The 23,111-nt window shown below is 31.9% G+C and overlaps 1 protein-coding gene across 9 annotated transcripts; it reads right to left on the reverse strand.

Moving 5' to 3' along the window:
• Positions 1-454: 454 nt before the first annotated feature.
• On the reverse strand, positions 455-22,297 carry LOC127256700 (uncharacterized). Of its 9 annotated transcripts, XM_051282843.1 has the most exons (11): positions 21,965-22,296; positions 21,681-21,742; positions 21,556-21,600; positions 21,016-21,099; positions 20,514-20,579; positions 5,571-5,609; positions 4,872-4,971; positions 4,504-4,651; positions 2,203-2,326; positions 1,986-2,096; positions 455-478 (listed from the first exon to the last, which is right to left on the reverse strand). In XM_051282843.1, exons 2-9 carry the CDS (start codon positions 21,702-21,704, stop codon positions 2,296-2,298), a joined length of 537 nt encoding a protein of 178 aa, XP_051138800.1. In that variant the 5' UTR covers positions 21,705-21,742; positions 21,965-22,296; the 3' UTR covers positions 455-478; positions 1,986-2,096; positions 2,203-2,295. The 9 variants fall into 9 exon arrangements, with proteins under 9 accessions (XP_051138800.1, XP_051138799.1, XP_051138801.1 ...); XM_051282842.1 differs by lacking the exon at positions 455-478 and having other exon boundaries at positions 1,949-2,096; XM_051282844.1 differs by lacking the exons at positions 455-478; positions 1,986-2,096; positions 2,203-2,326 and adding an exon at positions 3,059-3,809.
• Between the last annotated feature and the right edge of the window lie 814 nt (positions 22,298-23,111).

Consider the following 23,111-nt stretch of genomic DNA (forward strand, 5'->3'; position numbering starts at 1 on the left):
GTAGAAATAAAAATAAAAAACTAAATTAAACCTATGTTGTATGAATATAAAAGTAATGATATTTATGTAATATATTGTAAATTAGAAGAATATTTGTAATGTTAAGTAGATAATACAATTACTAAAAAAAAATGAATACTTTGTTATGGAATGGACGAAAACATAGGTATATTGCTAAGGGACAAAGAGAAAAGAGTATAAAATTATTGTTTAAATTTATTTATTTATATAAATTTTATACTAATTATAAAGTTATTAATGTATTTGTTGATGGAGGGAGTACTAATTATAAAATTATTGTTTAAATTTATTTTTTTACATAAATTTTATACTAATTATAAAGTTATTAAAGTATTTGTAATTTATGCTAATAGCAAATTAATAATCGATATTTTACAGATACATTGAGATAATATGCTGCGACATATCTGAAACATTAAGGCGATCCATGACCATAATCAGCGATGGCGAATCCCAACTGCGCGTGGACAGGGTTTGGAAGAAGAACAATGTGAGATTTGTTTTTCTTTTTCAATTTTCTTTCTAATCAATTGGTTTTTAAAACTTCTTTTAATAATATTTAATTAGTTAAATAGATTTATAAATATTTAGAGTATTTGTTGTTTATTTCAAATAACACTATTGATTCCGTATGATTTCTAATAAAAATATATTAACAAAATATTATTTTAAAATACTATTTAAATTAAAATTTAAATCAAAATCTCAATTTTAAATCAAAACCAAACAAAAATTTTATTTTTTTTTCAAAATAATCGATAATTTGTGAGGTTTAGTATTCTTGAAGTGTAATCAACAAGAAAAATATTGAATATTGTAATGAATTAATTTGAATTGAAATAGGATTGAGCGTGTGTAATCAACTACTTTAATAATAATAATAATAATAATTTTTCGCACTACTATTGTCAAAACCGGAACTCCGAAAAACAAGACAAACATGAGTGAATTAACTTAGGGCATCTCCAACCCAGAGCCATTAATGGCGCTGGGTTGGATGATTTGGCGTCGGTTGTTTCTAACCGACCCCAAATCTTGCGCCATTTTTTGGTGTTGACTGTAGCGACGTTGAAAAATGGCGTTGCATCCTATATTTCTTTTTTTAATTTTTTAATTTTTTATTTTAAATTATTTTAAATTATAAAAATAAAAAAGTGTTTAAAATAATAGGAAAAATTGAATATTTAAAAAATAATAGTGAAAAATAAAGTTATGGTTAGAGTAAAATGTTACAGAGTTAAAACTGATGGGTTAGAGATGACTTTAGGTTGAAATGCTCAGTTGCCTTGGGTACAAAGAATGACAAATGAATGATAGTAGAAAAATTCGGTAGAGAATGAAAATTGATTCTTTATTAAATTGCGTTATCTCAATTTCATTTCTCACCATTTTTATGCGTATAGAAGAAAAATGAAACAAGAGAATAAAAAATAATTTACTTTTCAATAGAGAAATAAAATATTTGTTTTTATGCGTATAGAAGAAAAATGAAACAAGAGAATAAAAAATAATTTACTTTTCAATAGAGAAATAAAATATTTGTATTTATCTTGTAACATTTCTCTTGTACCAAACACTCATACCCTACTTTATCATTGATATTTTTCAATTCACTGTCCAATTGAATGTTGTTCAAATCAAACCCAAACAAACCACTGTATAAAGAGAGCTACTTAACCCAAATTTTTAGTACTATTGGTATGATTTTCATATCTTGTGGGTTTGGATTTTTTAGTGGTAAAAATTTAAATTTGAATAGTTATTTGATATGATATAAATAAATATTGATTTGATATTTTGAATATAAAATATAAAAAAAAATAATTATTTGATTTAATATCTTAGAAAAAAATTAATAAAAATCTGTCATAAAACTCACAAAATAGAGCTTATTTAAAAAGTGAACATGCTCAAAAACATTTTCAACATAATATGAAACTTTCACTAGAGCATAAACACCTAACCTGAGTAAAGCTGCCCCGAATTTCTCCGACTCCATGACTTGCAGCAAGCCTATGCTTCTTGAGTATCATCGACGTGGTTGAGATCTTATCAAGGATTTGCCGTGCGTTTCCCTGTTATTTTACCATTGAAAATCAGGATTTCATCAAGGTGCGTAGCTTGGAGAGGCGACCGGTGTTTTTTCTCCATGTAAGAGGGAATATATTTGATTACACGTACCTTTGGAAGTGTCGGCCGTCTGCAGCTATAGGCACTACATCTAATATGACGGTTCATCTTTTTGTCGAGTTTGTGAGCTTTCAGTTGATGTTGTCACACTGTTGTATGCTTCTTGACGGTTCTCCTGCATATGGGATGCTTCAGAAAAATAAAAACATGGCACAGATCAAATGGTTCGGACCATAGGGTTTGTTCACTTAGTATTTTTAAATGGAACTATACCTCATAAATATTCATTTCGTCTATCACACTTAAAAAATATCTCTTTCCCCCCTTTAATTTTTATTTAGATTACAAGCATAACATTACACATATAATTACTTTATATGTAAAGTTAAATGACAAAATGTCATAACATTACACACTTTCACAACCAACAAAATACTATTATATTTTAATTTACTACAAAATCTCAAAAAAGTACTTTGGAGTGGAGCTGAGAGAGTATTAAAAAATACAATATGTATACATTAACACAATATATATATATAATAGTATATACTACCTCCATCCGGCTCTAAGAGTTTAATTTACTATTTGCGTATTGATATTTGAATATTAATTATTATATTAAAACGTAACATAAATTAAGAAATATTGCAAAAATACTTCAATTAGTATCTTAGAATACTAATAGAAGGATATCTGTACAAAAAATTATACAAGTATAACAATATTTTTAATGTTAAGTACGATGACACAAAAAGTAAATGTGACAGGACAAAGGGAGTATACTTTAAACACTCACAGAAAAAGTCAACAATTCAATACAAAATATTATTTTTAATATTACCAACACAATTCCAACATAATATAAAACATATCCATCTAAAAACACAAAGTGAACAAACCCAAAGTTGTCGATCTCGACTACTGTTATATTGCGGTCAACCTCTAAAATAATATAGCTGGTATATGTCACGTCTCTGACGTGAGCGCGCGAGAGATCAGAGAGATTGGGAAGAAGAAGACAGGTAATTCGGTTAGATTTTTTGTTATCCCCAAAATTGGTTCTATACAGGTATTTATATAATCCTAAATTGCAAAATTAGGAAGAAGCGCTTTTACGCTTTTACAAGTTAACGCTTTTATTAATATTTGCCTTCTTCTCCTTCTTCATTTCTTCGTGACAATACCTCCCCCTTCAAACATGACTTGTCCTCAAGTCGCAACACCAGGGAAGCGTGTGTTGAAATCCTCAAAGAACTCCCATGTGGCCTCTTCCTCAGGAAGGTGAGCCCATTGAACCAAGAGTTGGGTTGCCGGCGAAGATCCTCGCTTGACAAGGCGACGGACCAAAATTTTTACTGGTTGCAACATAATCTTCCCATCATCATCAAAAGAAGGCAAGGAGGCGGTGACAGTAGACAGTGGACCAACATGTTTCTTCAGAAGAGAAACATGGAAAACTGGATGGATGCGAGAAGATGTGGGCAACTCCAAGCGATAGGCAACAACACCAACACGAGCTAAAATCTTGAACGGACCAGCATACTTGGGGCTTAACTTCCAGACATCCTTGGAGTGAAGTGAAAGTTGGCGATAAGGCTTAAGCTTGAGGTAAACCCAATCTACTTCTTTAAATTCGCGTTCACGACAATGAGAATCTGCATAATACTTCATACGAAATTGAGCTGCCAATAGGGCCTATTTCACTTACTATTTACTATTGTCTTACCTAAATAGTCTTTTTTTTTTTTTCATTTATAATATATGTGGTCCCATACCTAATTATCAATTTACACTCATTCTTACCTCTATTTACCAAAATATCATCACGCATTTTGATCTTTACTCCATTAAACCCAAAGGTATTTTATACTTTTCCACATTACACAAATATAATACACCCCCAATTCCCATCTAATGTACCATTTTTGTTTGTCGCACCGAATTGTATCTCTTTACTATAATCACCAATAATATCAAAATATCTTTCATTTTTATATAAATTACGAACATATCATTACACATATAATTAATTTATACATAACTTATAAATTACGAAGCACACAAATATCAAAACTTTCTCACACTCTACTAACCAATAAAATACTATTATTTATTAATCAAAGGGATATATTAAAAGGAGATGAATGGAGTACTACTTTTTTCAGAATCTACTATGAAAAAACAAATGAGATATAAGTATTACTTTCGGACAGGATGGTTCCAAATTTGTGACTACAGAATCACCTAACGTAAATGGTATTTTGTATCCTCAAAGTGATGAAAGAGACTTCAGGTGAGATTTGAAAGCCGATATAGATATAGCAGGCAGAAAGGAGGTAATGTAATAACCTTGTAGCCTCATGGCCATGAAATGCTTCACGGCGAGCAAGTTGATACACACGATCAAAATTTTGTTCGTTCATTGCCTTCTTCTCGAATATAGAATCAGATAAAACAACTAAAGATGCTCCCTGAGCAATATATTCTCCCACTGAATCTGTTTCAAGGCAAAGATGTCGATCAGTCTGAATAAAACACAGTGTATATGATACGACAAGAAAAAAGCAGTAAAATCTAATTTGTCTGAAAACATTCATCTCATGAATTTCACCAATCCTTTACTCATCCCTGCATCACAATTCATACTTCAAAACGTTTTTGGAATTTGAATGAGACGTAAAATAAGCTTTGATTCATTGATTGTGCTGCTCCCTGACCTAGTGTTATGCCCTGTGATGCAACCATCAAGATATGGGGAAATGGCTTCTTTACTGCTGCAATATAACAAGCGCCGCCTAATGCAGAGACAGGGTAAACCTTTTAAAAGAAAAATGAAAAAAGAACAAACGAAACAAGATATGAGCATGAGTAAATAAAGCAAGACCACAAAGGATATATAATTATGAACAGCAGAAGAATCTGTGACTCCAATGATGATCTAATATAAAACTTTTGATAGACATATACAGAATTGGACAAGAAATCCAAATATGTTCAACTGAGAAAGCTTATTAAATGCAACAGCCGAGAGAAATAGAAAACATCAACCATAGCATACCTGCCTTTGATAGATTATTTTTCAGAGTCGTGGTTCCAGAGAGAAAATAATAATAGAGATCATAAGTTCATTTGAAAGATATGGGTTCTATTGTCTTCTTATGTGTAACAAAAATAGCGTTAAGTCGATAATTATAGAAAGAATTTTAAGACTAAAGTGGTGGAGACGAAGCATGAATTGCTTTAAGAGAATAATGAGTGATACAAGAAAAGATTATAGGAGAATAAACCTCGATGCTATCATAGAGAAAAGCAGTGGGAAAAATCAGAAAGAGAGGATACAAAGTCAAGAAGTTGAGGAAATTTCAAAAAAAAAGTTGGGAGATGGTAATATCTGCAAATGAAATGAGATGACTAACCTTGACGATTCTAGCACCAGCTTTTGATGCAAATAATATCTGCATATCAACATTTTATATATTACTATAATTTACAGGAAAAGTCCAGAGATTCTAAAAAAAAAAAAAAAATACATAGATTCAAATCGATGATTTGAGTCATTACTGAAATTGTTGCTCCCGAAGGAATAATAAAATACAAAACAAATAAGAATTATGCATACTTCAGTTGGAGTCATTGCTCCAGGGATGTACAGTGCTTGAAACTCTGCAACATCATCTAGAATTTCCCGATACCATCAATCAAATGTCCGACAATGAATATATGAAGGTATTGTTTAGAACAAAGATTGTTACATTATGTTTTCTTTATAAATGGAAGCCACTTAACACATCATAAATACACTCAGAAGAAATCAGATAAGACAAGATGACATGCTAAAATGTATGTCTAGTCCCACAAGAAATATCCATATCAATTTGATACTGTTAAAACAATATATATGTACATATTAATTTAGATTCCATAATTTTGAACAGAAATATATATATATATATATATATAGATTGTAGACTAAAATCATATGATTTAAGCATAGATTGAAATTCTATAAAATGGGAGTAAAAGTAGAAACTGGGTTTTCTTATGATAAATAACATACTGTTTTGTGCACAATTAAACAATCAGCTTCAATCTGGCGGTATATAGTGAAGGTTTACTTGTACCTTCACCATTACAGGACTCATTAGAAACTTAGCTCCAATCTTGAACGCCTCTTTGGCATCTGCTCTATCTAAAACAGTTCCAACCTGCAGAATTGAGGAAACTCAGAGGTGTTTAAACAAAAGAAATGAGGTGCCGTTTTTCCAAATTCCTCATGTTTCTTAAGAATAAGAGAGAACTTCAGATTAACTACTGCCTTTGATACGAGAGTTCGATGAAATTATAGGAAAATTATAAGTTGCCCATATGTAGAACAGCCTTTAATGCCCAGAAGACATCAAAATGACAGCTTCTAAGATGGATTTAGAAAATTCAGAATCATCCATCATGAACAGTTCTAATTATTGAATTGTTTTTGTTTAAATGAAGATTAGTATCCTCCTTAGATAACAGAAAAGAATATCTGATGAGCATACTGTAACTCCATCTGTAAAAATATATCATATCCGAGATCCATCCATACAACATGACGAATTTACACAAATGAGGAAATCTAGCAAGAGTGATGAACATGTAAGTGGAGTGACTTGAAAAGAACTCACCCCTAATGATGCCCAAGGATATTCTTGGATCAAACATTGCAAAACCTGTGGAAATGAAACATTCAAGAAACATAAAATCGGAGTTCGCGGGAGGCTAAAATGTACATATTTCTGCAGACATTTACCTCAAAACACCTGGAGTTGACATTGTGATTTCCAGCTAAAAATTGAAAGGCAATACCATACCTGGTCGGTCAGACAAACAATGAATCTCATGGGAGTTTTCAAAATCTTAATTCAATAAATTTCTGCACTATTTGTTCAATTGGCGCAAAATTGTCTGCTCAAATATTACTGCAACATAATCTTTTGCATCTCACACTACACTTACAGAACGATTGAATACAATGTAACTCCAGAAAACATATAATCAAACTATGGCGTTCGAATTGAAGGATTTCAACTTACAACTTCGATTCCGCCTATAATCGCCGCTTCAATCGCTAGCTCTGCACTAAACCAAAACCAAAAAGAAGTGACTAAACGACGATAATAATTAATCAATCGAAATCTGCTACAAACAGTCCATCTTTTGGCGCGAAGACAAGCGATTACGCAGGAACTCTGAATGCTCGCTAATACTTTCATGGAGATTTTTGCAGCGCAAATGAGAATTGATGATTTACAGAAGCATTCGGTGAAGCGAGGAGCGGTCCAAGAGAGGGGAAGAATCAGAGGCGCAATGATGCTGCTGCTGTTCATAGATGATTAAGTTTTTTTTATTACCTTATTGGTTTAACTTTCATTCATTTATATTAGATTTAAATTTTGGGGAAGTTGGACTAAAATCCATAGACAAATACACTTGCTTGAAAATAAATTTAGACTGCAATACTCTAATGTGTATTTTTCCCTCAATCACGTGTATATACAACATGTACTCGAAATAGGTTGATCAATACTTCAAATATTGTAATATATAATTATATTACTTCCCGCTCTACCTTCATTATAACCTTATATACTTCTAGTTAGAAATCGCGTACCTTTTCATTCTGTGAATTAAAAAAAAACAATTAATTTACGATTAATAGAGGTAAAGACTTGAAACCTTTCATAACTCCTCTCACATCGATTTTAAACCATTTTTCTTCCATTTAGGTGAACAGGGGTTCTCCAACCTCCGGCGATCAAGTAACAACCGATTCGGTACAAAAATGTTAAGAAAACAACAGGCCGCTCCCTTTCCCCAAGACAAGCTCGAATAAGTAAGTGTCTGGTTGGATTTTTTAAAGTTTTGATTTGTTGACATTGATATTTTATACCGTAGTTTGTTCGATTATTTGGGGTGTAAGTTTTGATCCCGTGTTTGTATGCATTGGTTTGGTGTTAAGAAGCCCTAAGTGATCGGTGTAGTTTTCTTTGTTAATCGGATTTGAAATCGTTCGTAGCTCAGATACATCGAGTTGAGTGTTTTATTTTGGCACTGATTTTGGATGATTTTATTTATTTAATTTATTATTTTTGTTAATTTTGTAGATGTATATTTTGTTTGGTTATAGTTTTAGTTTTTTTGTTTGATTGTTCGGTAATTAGTCATGTTTGTGGGTTGACAAATATAGTATTGTTAAGTACCCCGAGTTGTATGTTTCAAGTATAGTTTTCTAAGTAATATACATTTATGAGACTACTATGTATCGAAATGTGTTGTTACGTACTCCTGATAAATTCTGATAATCTTTTAAATAAATTTGAGGTTCGGGTAATGTGGACTGGTGGTATTTATTTACAAACCGGTGAAGGAATACAAATAGGTTATCATCCGATTTGCAATACCATTTTTTCACAACGAGGTGGAGAAAAATGAAGAAACGTATATTGGATGAATATATTAGAGCCATCAAAATGACTCCATTCGGTCATTTTTTGGACTGCCCAAAAATGAGGCTATAGTGGCAGCGTCTGCTTGTCTTGATTAATAACTTTAGCCCGTAGCCCACGTTATTCAACATCGGAGTTGACATTATAGAAACAACATGATATTATATTTACCATTTTTTTCCACATGTTAGCATCACCAGATAGTTCCTTCCATTACCAACATGCTTGCATTATACATATACATACCTCTAGTATTAACATATATAACTTCATAATAGCAATGTAGTTGTGTGGCATTTGGAAATTTGGTGTTTAGTGTGCTATATAGATAATGGTTGTACTTAACAACAACAACGAATTTTAATCAACTATTAGAACTCCAAATGATTACCCAATAATAGAATTCAAATACTGTAGAAATAACAGGATATTTATATTTATCATTCGTTCCTACATAGCTGCATCATCAAATACCTCAGTACATTATTAATATACCTGCCGAATATATTTACAAACCTTTACTATTTCATTATATACCTGTGTAATAGAGTTATATACCATTTACTACTGTAAAATATGTCAGCGGATCCAACCGGTTATATTCTATCGATGCATAAAGTAATTATATTACACCCATTGAATAACGTTACATGCTTTGTGATCATGCTATTGAAAAATATAACATAAGTTGTTGAATGTAAATGTACCATGCCCAAACCTTTCCACCGAGGGTAATAGAGGAAGTTCTCTCACCGACTTCCTTAATTGTCTCATCCGTCAACAGATTGACTGAAGTTGACCACATTTAAGGACATCTACTACTACACAAATAATAAAGCAACTCCAATCATACTTTGATTGTCAATGCTCGTACGCGGAGCATATTGTTACATACTTGCATTAAAGACATACGCCACAATAGTTTTTACGTACCTGTAATATGATCTCATATGCTCCCGTAACGAGTATCTATGCTCTGGTAACTTGTGTTTGGGAAATCGACCGTTCTTTATTTGAAACATTCAATTATTGTCGGTAATCAAGGATGGATGTATTATTATAGTATTCCTGTGAATCCCAAAACTGTATGTAAAGATAAACAATACATATTTACTATATATGACTAAACAAGTCATTAAAGACTTAGTTAAACTATGTTGGTTGTTACTTGTACATGTTTTATCGTTTTGCCATTGAAAAGTGTGGGCATGTGTTGTCGAATGTACACGTACCATGCCTAAATTTTTTCATCGGGGCTGGGAGAAGAAGTACTCACATCGAGTTCGTGAATTGGCCCCTCCCTAAGAGGATCAACTACAATCAAGCACATTCACGGCTACCTGCTACTACACAAATATTACCTAAGCAACCATTATTTATACCTTGGATGTCGGTGTTTGTACCTGGAGCACATACTAACATACCTGCATCAAATACCGATATGCCCTAACGCAGATCTTATGTATCGATAATGTTGGTATCACATGCTTCAATATCGAGTATATATACCTTGGTAACTTGTGCTTAGGTAACCGACCATTGTTTGTTCAAAATGTTCATTTATTGTCGGTAATCAGGGATGAATTCATCGTGATAGTATTTCCATGACACCCTAAATTATATAAAGAGATAAACAACACATATTTACTATAGATGGCTAAACAAGTAAAAAAAATGACTTAATTATATTGTATGATATATGTAGAATTATACTCAAACCTCCACTTGTAGATGACTAAACAAGCTATAAATGACTAAGTTAAATTATATTAGTTGTTAGAATACATGATTGTTGTCATGACTAAACAGAGGAAGTGCTCGTACCGAGTTTGTGAATCAGTTCCTCTGCATGAGATTGACTGAAATCAACTAAATTCGAGGATACCTGGCACTACACAAATAATACCTAAGCAACCATTATTTATACCTTGTTGGTCGGTGTTTATACCCAACTCACATACTTATATACTTGCATACAAAATATACATACCCTGGAACAGATCTTACGTACCTATAATAATAGTTTTATATGTTTCAATAACGAATATATATGCCCTGGTAACATGTGGTTGGAGAATCGGTCGTTTTCAGTTTGCAATATTCATTTGATGTTGGACCAGAGATGAATTCATTATGGTAGTGTTCCCACAACACTCCTAATTGTATAAAAAAGTATACAATACATATTTACTATGGATGGTTAAACAAGTCAGAAATGTAACCTAAATTCGTTTTCACGAACAAAGTCATAAAGAAGATTGTTAAAATATTTTTTATTAATAAACTACACTGCCGCTGCTACGAGATTATTAAACAGTTGATGCAACCTAAATTCATTTTCACAAACTAACACAAGACAAATGTAGTACTTACTTGAAAGACGAGTTGTAATCCACTACTAAAATTTCTATTGTATTTTCCATGTAATAGGACAAATACTTTTCTTTTAAAATATTTTGACACATAACATAGTAATCCAAACCTTAGGAACTCATTTAGAGAATTCTCCGCCACTGTAGGAATTCAACTAAATTCAAAGATACCTGCTACTTGACATATAAATGTATATAATATACTCATAAACTCAGTGTTAATACCTGAGTACTTTATTCACGTAACTACATACATTATCTTTATGTACTATTTTGTTTTTCACATACCCATACACACATTTCAAATACTCTGAATACACATTCAATAAACTATGCTTTCGATTCATGTACCTTTGTTACCATTCAATGAACTTCTGTCACGTACCTCTGTTACCATTTAATAAACCTTTGTCATCAACAACTAATTAATAATAGATCATAGTCGAATACCCGTACTTTCGGTTCATGTACCACGATGCAATAAATTTACAAACAAGTTTCAATACAAAGAACCTACATTGCCATCAAATACTTGATATACATCATTTCAAAACAAAAAATTACAATTTTAAAAAATCTATAATACCCGTTGCAACTACGTCGGTTATGTGCGAAACTCAAATTACAGGTGTATTTCAAATTGCAAGTATGTATGTCAAAGGTACAATTGCAAACATAATAGGTTGTATAAATATGCCAATCATTGATGCACACCGCAGTAATTTTCATTGCATCACTCACAGACAAAAATGTTAGGTGCAAGTTCCTGCATAACAAAAAAAAAAAAAAAAAAATTACCACAACAAAATATTTGAATGATATTACCACAACATAACAAAGAAAAAATTACAACATAATATTTTACAACCAAATTGCCTCGCTCTAACACGACAAAGAAAAAAATATATATAAATAAAGAAAATGCTAAGTTGGGTTAAATATAGATATTCATTCTGCTAGTACATTTATCATGTGAATTCTAATAATGAATTTTTGACATCAAAGAAAATTGCTAAAGACAATGCAATTTCAGATCAAATAAGTTAGATTGACATACAATGGATACAAATTAGAATAAAAGAGCAATGTTTTAGTTAATAAATAATAAGAACTGATAATCTTCTTGTCTGGATGACCAAATGAAGGTTATTAACTTCAAAATTAATGATTTAAAACTAAGAGATTAATAGGTTGTAAAAATGAAATAATCTCTGCATCATAGTAGTGCAATTTATCTGGAAGATGATTATCAATATGTATAAGAAGCATAACATTCAAGTTTGTTCAATACAAAAATTGATCTACTAAAACCCTAACTAACACAACTAAGAAAAATCAAATCTGCAATCAAACAATCTGCCTCAAATTTTGAAATAATTATTTTGATTTTTTAGTGAAATAAACAGGGGAAGAATCAAAGGGAGAAGAATCAAAGGGAGAAAAACAGGAAGAATCAAAGGGAGAAGAAGAGAACAGAAGATAGGAGATGAAAATACGGGCGAGTCATATTTTGATTTTTTTAGTGAAATAAACAAATTGTACTGCTCGTCGGAATTCTTGTCATGGTTGCGCGAAAACTAACGGTTTAAAGGAGAGATGAGAGAAAATTTGATGGATGAGAGTGAGAATGAAAAAAAATAAAAAAAGGGGAAGTGCAGTGTAAAAATTTAGTAATAGGGACTGAATATAAACAAATTTGTTGAAATAGAGATTTAATCCCAATTCTGCCTTAAATTTATTATATAATTTAATATTATGATGTTTGTCCATAAATTAAGTTATTTTTATTAGACTATATAGAATTTGTTTTAGTGTGCATATGGATATATATATATATTTATTTATTTATTAATAGTTAAGATAAAATAAATATTTAGATTTTAATAAATTTAATTTCAATAATATTTATTATTTTAAAAATATGATAATAATTAAATTATAATTTTTTCTATTAAAATATTGTGTTTTTAAATTATTTCTCATTCAAAATATCAAATTAAATTTGATTTTGATTTCAAATCAAAATAATCATTATTCATTGTTTCTCTAAGTACTATTTTCAATAGAAAATTATTATTTCCACTCAAAATAAATTACACTAAATTATATTTTTTCCTTTAAAATATTGTATTTTAAAATTATTTCTAATTCAAAATATCAATTAAACACCTATTTTGATGTATTTGAATTTGATTTCAAATAAAAAACATCAGCATTCATTGTTTATTAGTATACTATTTTCGGTAAAAATTTATTATTTTCTCTGACAGTAAATTACATTGAATTATATTTTTTCCTTTAAAGGACTATATTTCAAAATTGTTTTTCATTCAAAATATCAAATTAAATATCTATTGATGTATTTGAATTTTATTTCAAATAAAAAATATAAGTATTCAATGTTTATCGTGTGCCATTTTCAGTAAAAAAAATTATTATTTTCTCTCACAGTAAATTACATTAATTATATATTTTTTTTCTTTAAAATACTTTATTTTTGAATTATTTTTCATTCAAACTATCAAATTAAATACCTATTTTTGATGTATTTGAATTTGATTTCAAATAAAAAAATATCAGTATTCATTGTTTATTCGTGTACTATTTTAGGTAAAAATTTATTATTTTCTCTAACAGTAAATTACACCGAATTATATTTTTTCCTTTAAAAGACTGTATTTTAAAATGGTTTTTCATTCAAAATATCAAATTAAATACCTATTTGATGTATTTGAATTTGATTTCAAATAAAAAACATAACTATTCATTGTTTATCGTGTACCATTTTCAGTAAAAAAATTATTATTTCTCTCACAGTAAATTACATTAAATTATATTTTTTTCTTTAAAATACTGTATTTTTAAAATATTTTTCATTCAAACTATCAAATTAAATACCTATTTTGATGTATTTGATTTTGATTTCAAATAAAGCCATAATTATTAGTTGTTTATCTTGTACTATTTTCATTAAAAAATTATTATTTTATCTTACACAGGAAATTACATTAAATTATAATTTAAATTCAAATTCAAATTTAAAATTCAACCCTTAAACCAAACAAATCCTAAACATTCCATAATAATAATAATAATAACATTAAAAGTTTCATATCTAAATCAAATACTTTTCCAAATCTTTGTAAAAAAAATAAAATCCTTCCAAATTCCCTTTTATATATATATATATATATACCCATTCTTATAATGATTCATTCTCCATTCATTTCACAATCCCTAAATTCAGGCTTTAATTATTCTTCTTCTCCATCATCTCCAACAATACCAATGGCAGCTCCTGCGGACAACAACATTCTGCATGACATTCCAAACGACATCGTTTTAAATCACTGATACTTGACCTTAAGGGAGTTACAATAAGACTTCAATGACGCCCAGAATTAGAATATTATAAGAAAGAAACCCTACTATCACTACGAGTTTCTGTGACCCAATAGACCACCGCCTAGGTCCCATTAATTATTCCAATTTCAGTCTCATTAGTGAATTTACCCTTCTGTTACCACTTTTTAATCAAAATCGAATTCAGATTAGTAATTAAGCAGGTCGACAAGGCTCCCGCGTACTTAACCACATTGAACTACCCTGGATCTGTTTGTGACGCAAACCAAGGCTTGAATAGTCTATTTTTCTATGTTTTTTCTCAGCGATTTAAAGTTCTTTACAACTTAGAATTATATAAATGTGAGAATGGGGAAGGGATGACGATGAAGAACAAGTGATATTTCATTACTAGCTATCAAAACAGTAAAGTTTTATGGCTACAAAACTGAAAATCAAAGTGGTAAACTAGGACTAAGGAAGCAGTAAAGTAGCGGGCAAGGGAGGAGAAAAATCTCAACTCCCCTGGCCATTCCTGCTGAGAACTCCCTTACAGGGTTGGAGCTCTCGGAAGGCAACTGTGGATTTGCACAAAGTATGCCTGCATACTCCTCTCGAAGTATATTTACAACTAGACATCTGGCCCTATTTATAGCTAATTGAAGTAGTAGTTGGGAGCAGTTAAGAAGCGGTTTCAACCGCTGAACAGTTAGGCAGTTGATGGCGGTTATTCCGTTGAAGCGGTTGCTGGTCATAACCCCCAGGGTGCTTGCTTCGCTTGCTTTGACTTTTTGGGGCGCAGATCTTCCTCGCTTGCCCAGATGACTGGAGGGCATCAGCGCAACTAAGCGGAATTATCTGTGTTGGCCGATAGTGGAATGGCTGTTCCGCTACGGGTTGGACACTTAGGCATTATCTGTAGTGAGTTGTCGTTGCTTCGCTACGGTAGGTGTTTGAGTCGTTGGCATGAGCGATGAGAGCGTCACTTGTTAAGCGGACATGGCCATCGCTTGCTTCTCATGCCTTAGCTTTTCTGGACCAGAATCACCGCTTGAAAAGGCCAAAAATCGTTAATAATGTCAACAAATCAATTATAGGTCATGTCAAGCCGACTAGATCAATAAAGTATGCCAGAAATCAGATATTGTAATGGGTTTCATACCAAAATCAAGTAACACATAGTTTTGTTAAGCAAGTAATATGCTCATATTTGGAGTTATCACTAAGGAACGGTTTTTACCACCTTGAACCATCCAAAAAGCTTAAAGTAACTTGCCTTCTTCTTTCCTTAGTTCCTCGAATAAAGATGTCATTTGGCTATATCACCTACGTCTTGGTCATCCCTTTTTTAGGATTTTAAAAATAATGTTTCCTCATTTGTTCCAAGGATTAGATATTTCTGAGGTTCATTGTGACATCTGTGAATTAGCAAAACATATCCGTACATCTTTTTCTATCAGCAATTAAAGAAATTCTTATCCTTTTCATTTGATTCATAGTGACATATGGGATCCTTCCACTACACCTAATGTTTCTGGGGCTCGTTGGTTTGTGTCCTTAATTGATGATTGCTCTCGGGTTACATGGCCCTTTCTTCTTAAACAAAAATCTGATGTTAGCATTGTTATACCTAATTTTCATTCAATGGTTAAAAATCAATTTGGGTCAAAATAAAAAGCATTAGGACAGACAATGCTAAAGATTATTTCAATTGTCGTCTTACTTTCAATCACAAGGGATTATCCATGATTCATTATGTGTGGACACACCCTAACAAAATGAGGTAGCTGAAAGAAAGAATAGGCATTTACTCAACACCACTTCCCTCTCATGTGTTAGAAAACAAAAGCCCTGTAGAGGCTCCTAGGTTATTTGGCACCTTTGTTCATGTCCACAAACAACATAGAGGGAAGCTAGACCCTAGAGCCATCAAATGTGTTTTTCTCGGTTACTCATCCACTCAAAAGGGTTACAAATGTTACAACCCCTCGACCAAAAAGTTTTACATCTCTGCATATGTCACTTTCATAAAAAATAGACCTTTTTTTGCAAGTCCTCTCTTCAGGGGAGATTTCAATGATGGAAGATAGTACTTGTGAGTCCTTCAACCACTTTAAACCCTTGACCTTCTGTATATGCCACCCCGTAGTCACTCCGAACCAAACCCTCCTCATGTTCCAGTTGAACCAAAGTCCTCTGAACAAGTCATATCTAAGTCACCCGATCCTGTCACTGAACCCGAGTCCTCTGAACAAGTCACTTCTGAGTCACCCGATCCTGTCACTGAACCCATATTTTCTACTTTCTCCAACCAACATTACTCACAATTTTCCAAAGTTTCCTCAGGTGTATTTAAGGAGGAAGATCGTTCCTGAATTGACACAAGTCCAAGAATCCAATCCAAATTCTGAGAATGAAATCACGGTAAGATCAGATTCACCTTTACGCACACAATCTGTTGAACAATCCACTGATTCAACAACTGTTCTAGGTCTTCCCATTGCTGTTAGAAAAGGAACCAGAGAATACACTAAACGACCACTCTATCCTCCATCTCGCTATGTCTCTTTTAAGTGCCTGTCGTCAGCCTAAAAGGAATTCATTGTGAGTTTGAACACTATTGCCATCCCTCACAATGTGTCTGAGGCATTGTCAATAAGGGAATGAAGGGATGCTATGAGAGAAGAGATGAATGCATTAGAAATGAATAAAACATGGGAGATCGTTGATAAACCGAAGGAAAAAAACATTGTTGATTACAGGTGGATTTTTACATTGAAGTACAAGGCTGATGGATCCCTTGAAAGATATAAAATAAGGTTAGTAACCAAAGGATACACTCAAACTTATGGGGTGGATTATCAGGAAACATTTGTTCAAGTTGCAAAAATAAACACGGTAAGAGTGTTGTTATCATTGGCCGCTCACTTTAATTGGAAACTGCTACAATATGATGTTAAGAATGCATTCCTTCATGTTGACTTAAATAAGGAAATTTACATTAACATCCCACCAGGATTTGAAAAGGACACAGGTAACACGGTGTGCAAGCTGAAAAAGCCCTTTATGGTAAAAACAATCTCCTAGAGCATGGTTTGGCAGATTTACAAAAGTCATGAAAGAATCTAGATACAAACAAAGGCAAGGTGACCACACTCTTTTCATTAAGCATTCGGCTATAGGGGGAGTGACTGATCTTTTAGTTTATGTGGACGACATCATAGTAACTGGAAAAGATGAGAAAGAGAAGCATGAATTAAAGCTGAGAGTAATGAAAGAATTTGAAATAAAGGAACTGGGGAAATTGGAGTACTTCCTCGGTATTGAGGTGGCATATTCCAGACAAGGGATCTTCATATCTAAAAAAAAGTACGTGCTTGATTTATTGGCAGAAACAGGGAAGATTGGGTGTAAGCCGATCTCTACTCCAATAGATCCAAACTATAAATTGGGAGAAGCTAAAGAAGAACCAGCTGTGGATATAACAATGTACAGAGGTTGGTTGGCAGACTTATATACCTTGCTCACACTCGACCAGACATTGCATATTCTGTAAGTATGATTAGCCAATTCATGCATGATCCAAGAGAACCTCATCTTCAAGCTGCTTACAGGGTACTGCACTACTTGAAAAGCAATCCGGGTAAAGAAATCTTGTTCAAAAGGAATGACACTCTTACCTTGGAAGCCTACACCAATGTTGACTATGCTGGCTCCCAAGTGGATAGAAGATCAACTGCAGGGTATTGTACTTTTCTTGGAGGTAACCTAGTGACATGGAGTAGCAAGAAGAAGAATGTAGTGGCAAGGTCATCAGAGGAATCAGAATTTAGGGCAATTGCAAGGATTATGCGAATTACTTTGGTTGAGGATCATTTTGGATGATTTGAGAGTCAAATGGGAAGGTCTGTGAAGCTCTACTGTGACAATAAGTCAGCTATTAATGTAGCTCATAATCCTATACAACATGATAGGACAAAGCATATTGAAATTGATAGACATTTTATCAAAGAAAAACTGAAGGAAGGGTCAGTATGTATGTCATAGAGACAATTAGCCGATGTTCTAACAAAGAGGCTGAACAGTTCGAGTTTCCATATCTAACCTGGGGATGGAAGACATCTATTCCTTAGCTTGAGGGGGAGTGTCAAAGAGTAGCTGAGTTGTAAATGTAAATATGTTAGGAGAATCAATTTGTAATTCAAATATGTTAGGAGAGTTAATTTGTAATTCCTTAAATTGAGGGACTTAATTGAGGGAATTAGTTTGTTTGTTTCCTTTTTTTTTTTTTTCTCCTTCTAATCTCTTTTTAAATTCTGTGTATTATCAATTCAAATCAGAGTGGAAATACAAAATCTTCTTTCCTCTCATCTTTGATTTCCCACACATTTCGATCTTTACTCCACTAAACCCAAAGGTATTTTATACCTTTCCACCTTACACAAATCCATCCACTAATATAATACGCCCCCCTATCCCCATCTAATGTGCCATTTTTGTTTGCCTTACCAAAATGTATCTCTTTTCTATTATCATTCAGTAATATCAAAATACTTTTCACTTTTACATAACAAAAATATCAAAACCTTTTCACACACTCTATCAACAAATAAAATACAATTATTTATTAAGGAGAAGGATATATTAAACGGAGAGAAATTGAGTACTATTTTTTCATAATCTACTATAAAAAAACAAATGAGATATTTTAGGTGAGGACGGGGGAAGTATTACTTTTTCAGACAGGATGGTTCCAAATTTGAGAATACAGAATCACCTAACATAAATGGCATTCTGTATCCTCAAAGTGATGAAAGAGACTTCAAGTGAAATGTGAAAGCCGATATAGAATTAGCAGGCAAAAGGAGGTAATGTTCTAACCTCGTAGCCTTGTAGCCATGAAATGCTGCACGGCGAGCAAGTTGATACACATGATCAAAATTTTGTTCATCCATTGCCTTCTTCTCGAATATGGCATCAGATAAGACAACTGAAGATGCTCCCTGAGAAATATATTCACCCACTGAATCTGTTTCCAGGCAAAGAGGTCGATCAGTCTGAATAAAACACATTGTATATGATATAACAAGAAAAGGGCAATAAAATCTAATTTGTCTGACTAAGACATTCATTTCATGAATTTCACCAATCCTTTACTCATCCCTGCTTCACAATACATACTTCAAAATGCTCTTGGAATTTGAATGAGACGTAAAATAAGCATTGATTGTGCTGCTCACTGACCTAGTGTCATGCCCTGTGATGCAACCATTGAGATATGAGGAAATGGTTTCTTCACTGCTGCAATTTAACGAGCGCCGCCTAATGTGGAGACAGGGTAAACCTATTAAAAGAAAATTGAAAAAAGAACGAACGAAACAAGATATGAGCATGAGTAAATAAAGCATGATGACATTTCACAAAGGATATAGTATTATGAACAACAGAAGAATCATGTGACTCCAAAATGATGATCTAATGTAAAACTTTTGATAGGCATATATAGAATTGGACAAAAAATCTAAATATATTCAACTGAGAAAGCTTCTAAAATGCAACGGCTGATAGAAAAAGAAAACATCAACCATACCATACCCGCCTTCGATAGATTATTTTTCAGAGTTGTGGTTCCAGCGATGAAATTATAATAGAGATCATAAGTTCATTTGAAAGATATACATTCTATTGTCTTCTTATGTGTAACAAAAATAGAATTAAGTAGAGAATTTTAGGACTAAAGTGGTGGAGATAAGCATGAATTGCTTTAAGAGAATATATAATAAATATTTACTTTGTTTCTAAACAAGAAAAGATTACAGGAGAATAAACCTCGATGCTCTCACAGAAAAAGGAGTGGGAAGAATCAGAAAGAGAAGATACAAAGTCGAGAAGTTGAGGAAAGTTAAAAAAAAAAGATAAAAAGTTGGCAGATGGTAATTTCCGCAAATGAAATGAAATGACTAAGCTTGACAATTCGTGCACCAGCTTTTGATGCAAATAATATCTGCATATCGACATTTTATTTATTACTACAATTTACAGTAAAAGTCCAGAGATTCTAAAAAAAGAAAAACATAGATTCAGAATGATGATTTGAGTCATTACTGAAATTGTTGCTCCCGAAGGAATAATAAAATACAAAACAAATAAGAATTATGCATACTTCAGTTGGAGTCATTGCTCCAGGGATGTACAGTGCTTGAAACTCCGCAACATCATCTAGAATTTCCTGATACCATCAATCAAATGTCCGACAATGAATATATGAAGGTATTGTTTAGAACAAAGATTGTTACATTATGTTTTCTTTATAAATGGAAGCCACTTAACACATCATAAATGCACTCAGAAGAAATCAGATAAGACAAGATGACATGCTAAAATGTATGTCTAGTCCCACAAGAAATATCCATATCAATTTGATACTGTTAAAACAATATATATGTACATATTAATTTAGATTCCATAATTTTGAACAGAAATATATATATATATATATATATAGATTGTAGACTAAAATCATATGATTTAAGCATAGATTGAAATTCTATAAAATGGGAGTAAAAGTAGAAACTGGGTTTTCTTATGATAAATAACATACTGTTTTGTGCACAATTAAACAATCAGCTTCAATCTGGCGGTATATAGTGAAGGTTTACTTGTACCTTCACCATTACAGGACTCATTAGAAACTTAGCTCCAATCTTGAACGCCTCTTTGGCATCTGCTCTATCTAAAACAGTTCCAACCTGCAGAATTGAGGAAACTCAGAGGTGTTTAAACAAAAGAAATGAGGTGCCGTTTTTCCAAATTCCTCATGTTTCTTAAGAATAAGAGAGAACTTCAGATTAACTACTGCCTTTGATACGAGAGTTCGATGAAATTATAGGAAAATTATAAGTTGCCCATATGTAGAACAGCCTTTAATGCCCAGAAGACATCAAAATGACAGCTTCTAAGATGGATTTAGAAAATTCAGAATCATCCATCATGAACAGTTCTAATTATTGAATTGTTTTTGTTTAAATGAAGATTAGTATCCTCCTTAGATAACAGAAAAGAATATCTGATGAGCATACTGTAACTCCATCTGTAAAAATATATCATATCCGAGATCCATCCATACAACATGACGAATTTACACAAATGAGGAAATCTAGCAAGAGTGATGAACATGTAAGTGGAGTGACTTGAAAAGAACTCACCCCTAATGATGCCCAAGGATATTCTTGGATCAAACATTGCAAAACCTGTGGAAATGAAACATTCAAGAAACATAAAATCGGAGTTCGCGGGAGGCTAAAATGTACATATTTCTGCAGACATTTACCTCGAAAACACCTGGAGTTGACATTGTGATTTCCAGCTAAAAATTGAAAGGCAATACCATACCTGGTCGGTCAGACAAACAATGAATCTCATGGGAATTTTCAAAATCTTAATTCAATAAATTTCTGCACTATTTGTTCAATTGGCGCAAAATTGACTGCTCAAATAGTACTGCAACATAATCTTTTGCATCTCACACTACACTTACAGAACGATTGAATACAAAGTAACTCCAGAAAACATATAATCAAACTATGGCGTTCGAATTGAAGGATTTCAACTTACAAGTTCGATTCCGCCTATAATCGCAGCTTCAATTGCTACCTCTGCACTAAACCAAAACCAAAAAGAAGTGACTAAACGACGATAATAAATAATCAATCGAAATCTGCTACAAACAGTCCATCTTTTGGCGCGAAGACAAGCGATTACGCAGGAACTCGGAATGCTCGCTAATACTTTCATGGAGATTTTTGCAGCGCAAATGAGAATTGAATGATTTACAGTAAGCATTCGGTGAAGCGAGGAGCGGTCCAAGAGAAGGGAAGAATCAGAGGCGCAATGATGCTGCTGCTGTTCATAGATGATTAAGTGGTTTTATTACCCTGTTGGTTTAGCTTTCATTCATTTATATTAGATTCAAATTTATTATATAATTTGATATTCTGATGTTTGTCCATAAATTAAGTTATTTTATTAGACTATATAGAATTTGTTTTAGTGTGCATATGTATATATTTATTTATTTATTGATAGTTAAGATAAAATAAATATTCAGATTTTAATAAATTTAATTTCAATAATATTTATTATTTTAAAAATATGATAATAATTAAATTATAATTTTTTTCTTTAAAATACTGTGTTTTTAAATTATTTCTCATTCAAAATATCAAATTAAATTTGATTTTGATTTCAAATCAAAATAATCATTATTCATTGTTTCCCTTGTATTTTCAGTATAAAATTATTATTTTCACTCACAATAAATTATACTAAATTATATTTTTTCCTTTAAAATATTGTATTTTTAAATTATTTCTAATTCAAAATATCAAATTAAATACCTATTTTGATGTATTTGAATTTGATTTCAAATAAAAAACATCAGTATTCATTGTTTATTCCTGTACTATTTTAGGTAAAAATTTATTATTTTCTCTAACAGTAAATTACACTGAATTATATTTTTTCCTTTAAAAGACTGTATTTTAAAATGATTTTTCATTCAAAATATCAAATTAAATACCTATTTGATGTATTTGAATTTGATTTCAAATAAAAAACATAACTATTCATTGTTTATCGTGTACCATTTTCAGTAAAAAAATTATTATTTCTCTCACAGTAAATTACATTAAATTATATTTTTTTTCTTTAAAATACTGTATTTTTGAATTATTTTTCATTCAAACTATCAAATTAAATACCT

This window comes from Andrographis paniculata, unplaced genomic scaffold (genome assembly GCF_009805555.1).
Source record: "Andrographis paniculata isolate CXL003 unplaced genomic scaffold, ASM980555v1 Contig56END, whole genome shotgun sequence".
NCBI classification, from domain to species: Eukaryota; Viridiplantae; Streptophyta; class Magnoliopsida; order Lamiales; family Acanthaceae; genus Andrographis; species Andrographis paniculata.

What these genes read in the sequence shown, in the direction of transcription:
- LOC127256700 (XM_051282837.1), bottom strand. Translation starts at nt 21,704, where the DNA reads ATGTCAACTCCAGGTGTTTTCGAG. An exon ending in CAACTCCAGGTGTTTTCGAG is followed by an intron (nt 21,601 to 21,680) that starts GTAAATGTCTGC and finishes TCATTTCCACAG; the next exon opens with GTTTTGCAATGTTTGATCCA. An exon ending in CTGGTGCTAGAATCGTCAAG is followed by an intron (nt 4,972 to 5,570) that starts GTTAGTCATCTC and finishes TTCTTTTAAAAG; the next exon opens with GTTTACCCTGTCTCTGCATT.